This window comes from Branchiostoma belcheri, unplaced genomic scaffold, assembly GCF_001625305.1.
Source record: "Branchiostoma belcheri isolate BF01 breed outbred unplaced genomic scaffold, Haploidv18h27 scaffold2, whole genome shotgun sequence".
NCBI lineage: Eukaryota > Metazoa > Chordata > Leptocardii > Amphioxiformes > Branchiostomatidae > Branchiostoma > Branchiostoma belcheri.
Genome location: NW_017803490.1, coordinates 4,262,677 through 4,276,724, shown reverse-complemented (window position 1 = coordinate 4,276,724; position 14,048 = coordinate 4,262,677). Strand labels below are relative to the sequence as shown.

The following is a 14,048-nucleotide window of genomic DNA, read 5'->3' as shown; positions in this document are numbered from 1 at the left end:
CTATATTATTACATCACAATAATGTCTCTACATGTAGACCGTTGTTGTTGACGTGTAGAGTGTTACGTAGGTAAACAACAGGACGTAGAATGATAAGATTAACCAGTTTGATTGACAGGTGTCAATATGCCATACATACTTACCCATGATGATGATCTCTTTTATCTATTTAAAAATGCTATAGTTGTAGCACAATATGGTCTCTACATGTAGACCGTTACTGTTGACGTGTAGATGTAAACAACAGGATGTAGAATGATTAGATTAACAGTTGATTGACAGGTAGTTGTGTGTATGTAACTCACCTGTCCCATCTCCATCGCCACGCGTCCGCGCAGACTGCCGTGCAGGTTGAGCTGGTCCAGCATGAGATACATGGAGAAAAACGCCACTAAAAACATGCAGGACCCGAACAACGCCACGTACTTCTTCATTTTCTTCTTCCCAGCGACCGACGAGAAGAGAAAAGCGAGCGGGGAGGGTTGAACAGTCGGGGAGGGCTGCTAGCTTGGCATGTTCGGCGGCGTCCGTTTAGATCGTCTCTAGGCTAACACCGAGCCGGCTTCACAGGTTGCACGGCAAGAACTAGGCGCTACAGCCGCTTAACACGAGTTTTTCCTACGGTAGAAGGACTGATCAACCCGTAAGAGGGGTTCAAACGGGCGGTGACGATCGTAGAAGTGTGATATTGTTGGTGAAATTGACGGCAAATTTCCCCGTCTGCGAACCGAACACTGTATATTTCCGGATCCCGTGGAAGGAGCGCGATTAGAGACGACGTCACTGATTGGTGGGTACCTTTGTTGGAAACGTCATGTCCGGGTCAGCGTACTTTGTTGCACTGCTCGGTTATTCCGCCAGTCAGCGCTGTTGCACTAGCTAAGCCGGTGATATTGTAGCCTCTACCAGGCTTCGGGTTGCGGTTGAAAAGAGTAGAAATCGGCCAAATAGAGAGATAGCATGCCAAGGGAGTTTGGTCCTGGAGAGAACAGCTATCAGGAGCGACAAACTGTTCTCTCCAGGACCAAACTCCCTTGTATCGGCATGCTATCTCTCTATTTGGCCGATTTCTACTCCTTTTAGTCCCCTCCTGAAGCCTGGTAGAGGCTAATATTCTTCTGCAGTTTCCGGGAATGCTGCTATAAATACTAAAGTGATTTCGCTTATTTGTATGGAGGTAAAGCATGCTTATGATGTCAACCTGTATATGGGACAATAACTAGAAAACAACATAGAACGAGTAACACTGATGTATAAATTTAAAATACTAAAACAAATGAACAAATACGTGTATTTTGAATTAATGTCGCTTTAATAAGTTTCTGAACTGTCTTCATGATATAAACGCTTTGATAAAACTTAACCATTAGTGTATCAGTAGAGAAAAAAATAGCAGTTTTACACTTTTCTTCTAATACATTTGTATTTTAATTCACCACTATTATACATCAAACAATCTTTCATCCAATACAAAATAAAAGTGATATTAAAGAATGTATACAACAATTTCATGTCTGCGTCTCGATATTTTACTGATAATTTAACATTTGTTCCAATCGGAGCTTCAGCTGTTAATAGATCCGATTTAATAGCGTGTCAAGATAGTTACACTGTCAAGGAGCCGATTTCCTATCAATAACTGTCCGTCAGCAGGTCCTGCGGCCACAGTACTGGGAAGCAAACCCTGAACCCCTGTATCCACAACTCGCACAAACTCCCCGTGCCGAGTGTACATCTCAACACCCTGCTCTCCTCCATTCGCAACGATGACATCACCAGACCTGGTCACGCAGATTCCAGTCAGAGCGTATACAGAACCAGGCCGCTTACCCTCAAATTCAAACTGAAAACCCGTTGACGATGTAGTGTTGAAGACATACACGAAACGACTACGTTTATTTAAAGCAAAGACGGTCCCTTCTTTGTCCACAGCGACGGATTCAAAACAACCGCTAAGTTCTGTTTGGAACGTGCGCAAAACTGCGCCATCTAGCGGACGCAGAACTACAACAACAGCCCGCCCATTAAGTTGTCCTGTAATGATGATGCGGCTCCTCTCTTTGTCAAAAGCTATCCCACGGAACTCCGAATCTCTCTTGGCGGTCGAGAACCCTAAAACGGGGCAGCCATCTGACGTGTACTGTACGATCCAATACCTATGGGCGTCCGTCTGTCCTAAAACCCATAGATATCCCTCATTGTCCATAGAAATATCATGTACTATTTTCATTGCAATTCTATTGCCTGGAACAAGCGTTGGAAACTGCAGTAAGAGGTCACCAGACATGCTGTAGACTTGGATCAGTCTATGACGTTTGTCTGCCACGAAGATGTTGTTGCTAGGAGACACAGCGATTGCCCCTGGACTATAAAATTCATTAGTCTCTGTACGTCTCAGCCTGAATGTGAACCTATCTTTTACAGGCTGAAGCGTTTCTTTTACATCCTTTGCTGATTGCAGCTGTTGTGAACAATTTGATCCTGTCACTGTTTCTAAGCCCAAACTGTTTTCTACTGTTGGTGGAAAGGTGTGAGTAGTACTTGTCGTGAAAACTGTATCCATTGCCACGGGAGGAGTAGCGTTCTTCGGTTTATTTGAATCTCCCATAGTAACAGACAGGCTTGCAGGCATCTCTGTAGCTGTCGTTTGTGTGAGAAAATGTGTAGTTCCTTGATCCTTGTGATGCCAGCTTTGCGCGCTCAGCAAAATTATGGCTACCGTGATGATCAGCGTTGTTATGGCGATAGTTGTCCTGGCAACGCCACGCGTAGTGACGTGACAGCGTTTGACACAAGAGATACTCTCTTCTGCTTCTCTACCATTCTTCCTAGCTTTACTGTTTTTATCTTGTGCGGCCTGGCTTTCTTCGCGTTGCAGGCTTTCAACGCCTTCCAGAACCACCTGCTGGGGTTCCTCATAGATAAATCCTCGGCCCCTTTTTGGACATTTTCCACGGCCTATTCCTGTTGGAACGTTATCATCCTGTGTGGTTTGGCTGTCCTCGCCATGCAGCACTGCTGGTTGGGGTTCCTCATAGGCACATTCTCGGCCCTCTTGTGGACAGTCTGAGAAATAAGTTTCAGCGGTGGCGCTCCGGCGCCGGCGTACATGTATGTCGTTCAAATCTTGTGGCGGGAAACTAGCACGTTCCGGCTCCTTGTACACATGTTCAGTAATGTTGTTATCGGGGTTGGTGTCGTCCTCTGGTTGAGAGAGCGAAAAGTTAGGAGAAAAATGATATCTGACTTGAAAACTGGCAACCTCTGCTGCTTCTTCGTAAACACGATTGTAGCGCTGATGTTGTGACTGTCCCATGCTCCAACTGGCACGTTGCAAACACGTGCACTGACCAGACAATACGCTGACCTCTGGTTCCATGTATACGTCCTTGGTGCTAACAGACTCGTCCAGTTGACGACAGTCACCTTTGGCTGTTTCTTGACTCGTATAGACTGGTGAGCCGTCAGCAATTTGGCCAGGTGTTGCCATTTTAAAAACACGTGTACACACCTTGTACAACAGTGGCACTAATTTCAAAGCAGATCTTTTGGAATGGTGGCCGCAAGACAGTATCGAATTGGCAAGACAGTATCAAATGGGCAGTGCAGTGTCCATTTAATTGCCAATGCCTGACGTAGAATAAGATACCCGTACAAAGAAGGGATCCTGATAAAAAGGCCTACAACGCGTTAAAAATAAACTGAATACTACTAGTACTAAACCTTTGTTTGGATGAAGAGTATGGAAGTCCCTGCCTGTACCGAGGTACTTATATTATCTGAGGCGTATGTAATTGTCTGGAACTGACGACAATATACAGTCAGTGGACGTCATTAGTTTCCCAGAAAGTCATGCATAGTAAATACTACAGTTGTATTGGGCGCAACAAGTACTAAGTGGACACAGTTTTGATATTGTAGAATACATGTATTGTCTCTGTTTTACATCATGGTTGTACAGTACATCAAAAGCGAAAAGTAACAAATTCTATATGACAATGCGTTTTCTACAAATAAAGCAATCATCACTTATGTAATCCTTATTCTATTACATTACGTAAAATCGATCAAATACATTCAAAAACTGGCTAGAATCTTATAAAATGTATGTACTTTTGAAGGAACCAATCACAAATGTGATTTCATTGGTTCCACTTATTGGTGTTTCCAGTCAGCTGGTCCCAGTCTGGCCAATAGCGTTCCTTCATACGGAAGCTGTAGGCCTGCAGGTTGGGACAGTCCTCCGTAGCGATCCTGTACATGTATGTACCCGGCATGGTCCACAGGATTTGTGCCAAGAAACCAAAGACCGCAGCATCACCCTCGGTCGGTTCATCTCCCATCAGATACGGCTTAGAACCTAAATAATTTGTACAAAACATAATTTATTCATACTAAGCATATTTTAATTATATGTGTGACATCCGCGCGACTGAATTTTCGTCCAAAGGAAAAGTTTTCTACCATGCTGTAAATCGTGCAAAGCAGCTGCATTATGAGCAAATATATGCCGTATATTGAAAAAAAGATTGGAAAATGATACTAATGTCGTAGAATGCCAAAATCAATTACAAAGGCAAAATAAATAAGTAAGTGTGACGAAATTAAAATGAAGAGTCTAGAGTTGGTCTGGTTGAGAGTACGGTTTTTTTTCGCCTCCACCAGACTTCGGGAGCTTAGAAATTGGCCAAATGAAGAGATAATTTGCCAAGGGAATTGGTCCTCCGAATCCAGAGAGCACAGTTTGCCATTCTAGCAAACCAACTCCCCTGGTATGTTCCTATTCGGCCAATTTGTACTCTTTCCAGCAGCCTGGTAGAGGCTAGCTTATGATCATTATGATCATGCAATTATGATCATTATGATCATGCAATTATGATCATTATGATCATGCAATTATGATCATTATTATCATGCAATTATGATCATTATTATCATGCAATTTTTTCCTGCCACAAATATTGGTATGAAAGGTATTGGTTCTTACCCAGAAAGTCCGAGAGAGCTTTGAGATCTTTCTCGACAATGGCTTCCAGCTCCCGGTCGGAGTGACGCCCGATGCCGTGTGCCCACATGTTCTTCTGGATGATTTTGACCGCAGGCTTCAGGTAGAAGTAGAAAATGAACCAGGAAACCTCCCAAAGATCCTGCATCTTGTCCAGGTTATCGATCCATTTACACTTGGCGCCTCCCCTGTACAATAGTAAAAACATCATACATGAAGTGCAAACAACAAACGTTTGTAAAATTCTACATCGTAAAATTCTACATCGTAATAATTCACAACTTCAATTTTTCGACATGTGGAATATACGGCCAGCAGCATTAAAACTGCATCAACGAATGACTATTCAAGACTGTCATTAGACGCTGGACGTTACCGACTTCCCAGCAGCTTTGAACCACTTCTGACGTCAATTTTTTAAGTCACGTGAGTGAAGTTAGTGGGTCAGTTTTCCTGAAGAAGACCGATGCGTCAGTTTAAAATCCGTAAGTTGCTTGCATGTGCAACAGTTTTAACATACCACTCTTTAAAACAACAGACAGACAGACAGACAGACAAACAAACAAACAGGTAAACAAACCAATATGTGTTCTCTTCCAACATTTTCACGAAGGCCCGACTGACGGCCCGGTCGGTATCCAGGAGGGACCGGTCCAGATCCACGCCCTTCTCCTGGTTCAGAAACTCAATAATCAGGTTGGAGTCGCCCAGAGCTTGTCCGTTGTACTCAATCCAAGGCAGTTTTCCCTGTTGTCAGAGAAAATTTAAGTCATCCAATGCAATTTTAGGGCGGCAAAATAGGATTTTCAGAGAACTTTAAGAGTCAACTTTGATTCATGTCACTCTAGATCAATGGATTGGCTTTAAATTTAAGATTTGTAAACTAGAAACTTTAAGGTAACATTTACAAAGCACATCCATAATGTTTACCTTTGCATATCATATGGTCTATTCTTACTCAAACACATTCACACATATGGTCAGACAGGAGTCTAAATCCCCTCTGTTATAAAATTGCACCATGATGTAACCCAATGCAAGTTACCATGGTAACAAACGTTCTGGTTCAGGTCATTGACCTTTTCGGGTTGGAGAAGAAGAAGAGGAAACGTAGCAAAAACAATATGTTTTCCTTCGATAAACATAATGAGAAGGATTGACAAAGATTGAGACTCAGATCGCGATCTCTATCGGTAAAATCACCGATTCTACTAGATCAGAGTCTCTTCCCTGACATACATACCTACCTTCGGCCCCATGGCTATGGGAGGGGAGGGTTCGTACGGAATACCGGCCATCCGCAGGTAAGTCTCCAGCTTCAGTCCGAACGGAGACAGGCATGGAATGGCCCTGACTGGAGGTATCCCGTGGTAGTACACTTTTCCTGGCCATGGGTAAAAAAAATTATAAAAACCGTATTAAGTAAAAACTCCTTCTTTCCAAGGACTAGGGTGAACTCGTTGCCACCAAGCATAGTTGGGGCATCATCACTTAGTAAAAAGCTTTAAAGAACTGCAATTAAATGTGCAAAGATTAGGTCACGGTAACAGGTCGTTCGGCGTAAAGCTAGCTGCCGCCGCGCCGCGTGTCTGCGAAGCTGGTGTGTTACGCCGAAAGACGGTTATACATGTATCGGCTATACAGATACCGATACAGAAGGGGCCCAGCGGTTCTTTTCGAGGGAGCCGGGGACTGTGTATCCTCAAATACCAGGTTTCAGAGGCGGCTGGAAAAGAGCAGAAATTGCCCAAATATAACATGCCAGGGAGTTGGCCATTAATTTACCGCTTCAGCTTGCCTGCAGGTAGAGGCTAGCACATCTGGTGGGGCCCGGGGTATTGCTTCAAGGGTAACTTAAGGGCGTTGACATTTAAGAGCTACTATTCAGGTCATGGCCAAATGGTGGACGTCCCAAAAACGTATGAAAAAAAAAACAACTGTCAGTCTAAACATCCTTACCTGGAGTGAAATCTAGCCCTGAGCTTGACATTCCTGGTTCTATAACCTTCATTAGTACATATCCACAGTAACGTTACCGACACCATCACACAGACACAGGCGGCAGAAACACACAGGACGGCCGGGTCTACTCGGGAAAGCTGGGCGGGGTCAGTCAACAACTCCACAACTGTCTCAAACAAGGCTCCAAGTCCTTCCCAGAGATTTTGAAGAAGTCCAGGCATTCTTGCGAGTTAGCAAAAAGCCTCCCTGGTCGAGGGTAGGGACGAAGAATTTCTTAAAAGGATAAATGTTGACAAGCACAAATGCAAGGTTTACTGCCAGAATGACGTCGCCTTGCGTGCCTGCAATACTGGTATATAACGCTGGAGGGCGCTTTAGCAAGGCCGGTCTATATGGAAATGCAAGATTCAAAGTGTTGTAGACTACTTAAGTTAAAGGCTGCAGAAATATCGGGAGTCTCAGAGTGGTGTTCGGTAAAATGTGTCAATCTCAGGAGATCGAGCAAGCTCTTTGAAATCAAAATAACAATGGAAATTATACTATATGTTCACATGAGAAATGCTGTATTTTGATTGTTTGTGAGAATTCTGTAGCATGAAATATTTGTCAATGTCACATAAAATGTAAAACCAACACTTGAACGTAATATGACAGCAAAATTAATAACACTGTATACTGCTGAATTTATTTTTTTCTTTATTCAAAACTTTGAAAAGATACACGTAAAAAGAACCAGTGTATTGTCAAAACTTCCTGTGTCAAATATTACACCAAAAACTGGTGCAACTTCGTATTCATATATTGCAACACATTCCATCTACTGCAATAGAATCAACAAATGTGTTTCACAAAAAAAACAGAACTTCATTTTGCCAGAAATTTGTTTAACCTTCACCGTACTAAGCATCAGTAAAAGTACGTACTGTTGCTGAACATGTGATAAATGTCTTCAACTAAAAATGATTGTATAATCAAGTGCACTACACATTCTATTCTAGTTCTAGCTCAGGTTGGGTCCTCTCTGATTCCTTTGCTTCATAAGTCTGGTCCTGTTGTCCGTCAAATATTTGGTCTTCCTGCAGTTTTACTGTGAATCACTATATGTTTGTGTTAGCGAAATTTCGCAGCCTGAAAAAAATGAACATGTTGGTGACAGGTGCAGATGTAACAAAGTCAGCAAATTATTTGTTCGCGGTAATGATAAATTTGTGGTACAGAAGTGACCATGATAAGTGTGAAAGGGGGGGGGGTCAACCTTACGAATACTCGTCTCAGCCCAGTTCCCATACCACAACGCAGTTCATGTTTTCTATTTTCCACTTTTCAAATCTGAAATGATTCCAAGTAAGCACTTATTTTTTTAACAGGTTTTAACATCATGCTGCCCCGACGGCTGACTAAGCTATGGGAGAGAGAAGAGAAGAAGAGAAGAAGTTTGCAAAAAGGAATTCATTGCCAAACTAATGTCTTGCGTTAATTTGTTAAACCCAACTTTGGAAGAGCAAATTTTCTTCCCAAAGAAAAATATTTGAAACCAACACTAGTACACAACTCTATCTAGATTACATTTTTGTGCGTACTACCTATGTGATGACAGGAATTCTAGCCATGACTATAGAGGTAGTGTTGATCACTATATACATTGTAAATGGTGTAACAACTGTACTACTAACAACATTCAACCACAGGCTGACTACAAGAAATAATAGCTAGTCGGGATGAAAATGAACTAAGCAAAGAAACAACATTTTGTTATGATGAAATTTGATATGCAAAAAGTAACTCACCCTGAATAAAAGTAACCAGATGAGCTTTCATGTTAACATTTTGCTATTTCTACCAACTACTATCATAGCTTTCATTGCAAGTTAAAATCTGTTTATAACTGAGATAAAAAAAAATTAAAAATAAACAAACAATTGCCAACATACATCATATATACAGGTAACTTCATGAGACTAAAATCATTTGTCTTAACCAAACATCCAACAGTCTTCTATAAGCTGGTTTACTGTTTGAAATGGGCATGCACAGTAGCACGTCGGCAGAACGTACTGCACCTGCGCGAAACCCGTAATGTATTGTACATAGCACTTTGGCAGAATGTCTCATATAAGGTTGTATTCGCTCATATAAGGTTAGCATTTCGACAGTAGTTTCCAAATGTTGTGTCGGAAAGAATATCCTCTGCAACAGGCAAAATTCTGATGCAATGTTGACCAAAAACCCAATGAAAAACGCAAAAATACGTGGTTCTGCGCAGGCGCAGTACGTTCTGCCGACGTGCTATGCACAGTGACTGTGATGAATTGCAGGTCTTCTGTCAAAGCTGATGGCCTCTAAAACAAAACACATCTGGACATGTATCAAACATGGACTACACAAGAACTATTTACAGATTAGAGGCCTTCACTTTTAAACTCCTACATGTGCAGTTCAAACTGTTAAGAAGCTCATTGTAAAACATTTTACTGTTATCATTGCTATGTAAAAATGTACGTATCCCTGCACCAAAAAAAGAAGACTTAAAAATTCCTCTTTTTCTAATCCAAGCACTACTTCTAGTTCTATTTTTTCTTCTTGTTCCCTTTCAGGACACCTAGAAGCTTCTGGAAAGTGCCTTTCAGTTCTGTCAAGTTCTCCTTTTCCACAAAGGGAGTGATTCCGTCTGCGAACTTGCTCCTGTGTGGAAGTCCCTTTGGTGAGAAATAGTCCTCAGGCATATCCTGACTGCTGTCTTTGTCCGAACTTAGGCTGGCGTTCTCTGTGACGTCATCTTTAACATCGGGTGAGTCGCTAGTTTGTTCCAAACTCTCTGAATCGATCACTACCCAGTCTTCCATTCCCGTATCAGAGTCTTGACTGTCCACATCTTTTCTTCCTATTGTCCTTTCTATGATTTCATCTCTGTTTTCTACGTTGGAGTTTGTGTCATTGTCGCTTTCTTTACACGGGAGGGGTTTCTCTGTTCCTTCGCTCTCGGATGCGCTCGAGTCATTGGTTGGTTCACGTGGTGGCGTGGCGGTTTCTGACGTTGGGGGAAGCGGAGGTTGGAAGATTCCATCTTTAGGAGGAGGGGGAACCACCTCCTTGATGCAGTTGTCTTCGGTGCCAGAGGTGTCGACGTCCATGTCAGATTCCTCACGCTTCTGTCGCTTGGAGCAGCGCGGGGTGTCGTCCTCCGCGGCACGTTTGGTTCCTCCCGACGACGGTTCGAGGTAAGAAACCAGAACTTCACGCTGCTGGTGAGGCTGCATGGGTAGTCCTGAAGGAAGGAGATTGATCGCCATTAAAATGTTGCATAATTTAAACCTTTCAAACTAAAAGGAATCTATTTGTGGCATGTTAGTGACAAAAACAGTGAGTCTGGTTGATTAAGTAGAGAGTTTGAAGATTTGCTCTTTAGGAAGCTAAACTGAATCAAGATCACCAATTTCCTTTCTCTCCTTTTTGAAAAAAAAATCTTAAACTACATATCCAGACTCATTTGAGCACAATTGGTAAAACTGGTGACAAAGTTATTTTTGCATGTCCTGCGAGAAATATAGAAATATGTGTACACATGTATATACAACTCACCAATTCTGTGTCCCATGTCGTCTATCCCCTCTGGGACCGGCACATTGAACCCTGGGTACGCCACAATCTTATTGGTGTTGTAGGTCGGCTTCTTGTCATCACCAGTGTCAAGCTGGGAAAATATTAAAATTACACATGTAACTTACAAGTGTGTCACCATCACTGTCTGAAGTACTCTTTGAAATGGACCAATGTTGATACTGAATCAGTATCAACATTGGTGTAACAGCTGGTGTGTTACGCCGAAAGGCAGTTATACCAGCTATACACATACAGATACAGAATTAGGTTTTCTGACATTCTATTTACTTAATCTTATACGGTGCACCCAATTTTTTAGGTTGGGGGCACCAGTGCACCTATTTCCGAAAATGAATTTCTGATGTTTCCAAGTTTATTTATAATGCTAGACTTGTGTTTGTTATTACCTCCCCATCCTCCACTTCCTCCCCTTCTTCATTGACTTTCTTGCCAGTCTTACTGTACAGACTCAGACCTGAGGTGGTCTCCTCTGCTTCAGCCAGCCAGCCAGGAGGGTAGCCTACAATACAAACATTACATGTTCAAATCAAATACAAAACTCAGAAACAGCTGGGAAATTTTCCCAGTACAATGAGACTAACGTACATATCGACTGTCTTCTCTCAGAAGTCACAACCAATGGAAGAGTAGTGTAACCGAGGTGGTATTCACCGGGTTCTTTTAGGATGCTGCACGGGAGACTAACTACAGGGCTAGCAAGAACACACACAGGGCACAGGCATTGCCGTCACACACGCACGGGAGACGATGGGCTGGGACAGTCTCTTCTGTGCAACCTTCTCGCTAGCTGTCTCTGTCTCAGACTGTCTCCTAGACTGTTCTCCCAACCCACCGAACACCCAGCTTTTATTGTCAAACCACAGACAGGACACATATTGCAATGCAGACAGTCGTCTAGCAAGGGGAACAACACAATATTTCGCACCCATACGACATGTCCTTGATGTTCCTATCATCAAAGCCTCGAATTAGCATAACCAGATTACCATACTGGTCACAAAAACTACAAAGACGATGGCCCATTACATTATACATAAATGTGTCATTTTCAACCCCTTACAGTAGCTCAAGTGTTCATTTTCATTTGAGTATAATCAGGATCTCTTTTACTTTCACAGAACTATATTATAATGCTCAATGAATGGATTGTATGGCTGCAGATTTCAAATTATACAATAAAAAAGTTAACCTTCTCCCTGCTACCTAGCCCTGACACCTGTAGAAAAGTTGGTACCAAAGGGCAGCCATAGCAGGGAGAAGGTTAAGTAGCTCTTACCAGTGTTAGTACAGTAGTAAGATGCATTGCAGTTAATACTAGTATGTCAAAGTTGTATATTACAAGGGGCCTTTCACAAATGCACATGCACACTTTAAACTGTAAAGAAGCTTATTATACAGACCCAGTTTTCTCATCTGGTATATGAAGGGAGGCAGCTGATGACTGGTCACTCCTAGAGCCTTCATCAGGTCAGGACTGACCACACCCGGCTTGAACTTGGTGAACTTGGGGTCCAGGTCGGCATGGTAACGATTCCCACTGAAAATACAAGATTCTGAGTCAGAACCAAGAACAGTCAAGTGTCTCTACATGTACAGGTAGCAAGCAAGTGGTAGAGAGACAAAAAGCAGTAACTCTTTGGACAAAATGTTTGAATAGATTTCAGCAGTTTCTAGATTTCTTCTAGGTATTTCTTTTTTTATCCATCTATGCAGCAGGGTTACCTTTCATCAAATATTACTGGTAGACAGCATACCTAACATTATGAATACAATGATTTTTTTCTCTGTCTCTAAAATTGCAAAAATCTTTGCTTGTGGACAAATTTTGTCCCATTTACTGAAGGAAAAATTGCCTCTGAAAAAGAATATTCAGAGCCAGAGGTTTTGAAATTCAGATGTCATCTTGAAAATTTCATAGCCTTACCAATGGTCAATGAAAAAAGAAGGCTAGGTATGCAGGTTTTTGCTAGGGTTGGTGGGGAAACCAGAAACACAACATTATTTTTCTGGAGTCCTAGGTCAGCTGCACTGGTCCATGAAGAGTTTCCTGTTCTGACTGTATCTAATTTAACCTTAGTGAGTGAGTGAGTGAGTTATCCATACCGAGATAGGCATTAGGCATTAGATAAATTGATTACAAGGCTAGCTAGCAGACAGAAGGTTAATTTTCCATACCTTGGAGTCCTGGGTGAGCCGCACTGGTCCATGAAGAGTTTCCTGTTCTGACTGATCCTCCTGTGGTCGCGAGGCTGGGTACAGTCCCTGACGGCATGGTCCCCTCCACAGTTAAAACAAGACGGCTTGTCCTTCTTTTTACCCACCTTAACACTGTCCTGGCCGTCAGAGGACAGCGCATCAAAGTAAATCTAGGACATACAAAAAAAGAGAAGACTTTTAGGAAACAAAATTGAGAGAAGATTATAAGAATTCATCAGGTTTTTGCCCCATCAGCCTTTATATAATATGCTAAAACAATGAGTTTTTTTCAGTGGTATGTTTAAACTACACTAGTAATCGTCAAATTATGGTCACATCTAAAGTGTTACCATCATCTTAAATTAGACCTGGTACCTATTGACCAACTACAATTGTAAAGTGAGATTACATGGTGAGAAATTACACAAATCTAGAAAATACAAAAAAAAAAAAGTTATCAGGGGAATGAATGCCTTTCAGCATCCATACCTGATAAAATACATGTACATGCATGCATCAGCAAGTTAGTACATGTGTATAGCTGCACTTACAAAATAATTCATATGTAGTAGCCAACAACTGATCATAAATTCATAATTACCTGTTCATACGTAGGGATGTCCCATCCTTCAGAAATCTTGGCATCTCCGTCAATGAGAGGTTGTCCCAGGTGGTCCACACAGTAGCTCTGATAGAACTGTACACTCCCCGTCACTGTGTACAACTGTCTCACCTCACGTGACTCCACACTTTCACTTTCAGTCGCCCCCCTCCCCAACTGAAGCGCGAAGGAAGACCTCTGCGGCGGCGGATGCACCACAGCCTGATCTATCTTGTCATTCTTACGCTCAGACTCCTTCTGCATCAAGTGTAGGAAGAACTGTTCTACATCCTGCCTGTATTTTGTGGCGATAGCGTTGTTCATGAACAAAACTTGCACGGAGGGTCCGTCCACAGTTTCCGAAACCGACTCGGAGACCGGTGCGGAAAGTACCCGAAGTTTCCGCTTCAAGGCGTCGTTTTCTTCGCACACTGCGTTGATCTCCTTCTGCAGCTCGCCGAGAGCGTCTGCGGGGATAAGGTCTCCGCCATTCTCTTCGTCTTCTTCCCGCTCAAATTCTTCAAAAAGTGCGTCGCTGGCGAAAATATTTTCCTCGCTGTCCGCCATGTTGAATGAGGATGTCATCAAAGTGTGTGTATGTGTGAAACGTCATAATTTTTGTGATAGTACGTCATAATTTTTGTGTTCTCACCTTTGACCCAC

General features: G+C 42.4%; 4 protein-coding genes across 4 annotated transcripts in view; all 4 read right to left on the bottom strand.

Moving 5' to 3' along the window:
• LOC109468568 (alpha-mannosidase 2-like) overlaps positions 1-783 on the bottom strand; it is a 59,363-nt gene extending 58,580 nt beyond the window's left edge. The window contains exon 1 of the mRNA XM_019766842.1: positions 306-783. Within this exon, the coding sequence (XP_019622401.1) occupies positions 306-434 (129 nt within the window). The 5' untranslated portion in view covers positions 435-783. The remainder of the gene's footprint in view (positions 1-305) is intronic.
• Positions 784-1,585: 802 nt separating this feature from the next.
• On the bottom strand, positions 1,586-3,316 carry LOC109468405. Its single transcript, XM_019766655.1, has 2 exons — positions 2,956-3,316; positions 1,586-2,847 (listed from the first exon to the last, which is right to left on the bottom strand). The coding sequence occupies exons 1-2, from the start codon at positions 3,314-3,316 to the stop codon at positions 1,586-1,588; spliced, it is 1,623 nt and encodes a 540-aa protein (XP_019622214.1).
• A 675-nt stretch (positions 3,317-3,991) lies between these two features.
• On the bottom strand, positions 3,992-6,995 carry LOC109468404 (failed axon connections homolog). The gene is made up of 5 exons (XM_019766654.1): positions 6,965-6,995; positions 6,253-6,389; positions 5,586-5,752; positions 4,988-5,193; positions 3,992-4,360 (listed from the first exon to the last, which is right to left on the bottom strand). Exons 1-5 carry the CDS (start codon positions 6,993-6,995, stop codon positions 4,143-4,145), a joined length of 759 nt encoding a protein of 252 aa, XP_019622213.1. The 3' UTR covers positions 3,992-4,142.
• A 2,309-nt stretch (positions 6,996-9,304) lies between these two features.
• On the bottom strand, positions 9,305-14,008 carry LOC109468663 (zinc finger CCHC domain-containing protein 8-like). The gene is made up of 6 exons (XM_019766986.1): positions 13,386-14,008; positions 12,764-12,954; positions 11,989-12,125; positions 10,975-11,087; positions 10,547-10,658; positions 9,305-10,232 (listed from the first exon to the last, which is right to left on the bottom strand). The coding sequence occupies exons 1-6, from the start codon at positions 13,950-13,952 to the stop codon at positions 9,535-9,537; spliced, it is 1,818 nt and encodes a 605-aa protein (XP_019622545.1). The 5' UTR covers positions 13,953-14,008; the 3' UTR covers positions 9,305-9,534.
• Positions 14,009-14,048: the final 40 nt, after the last annotated feature.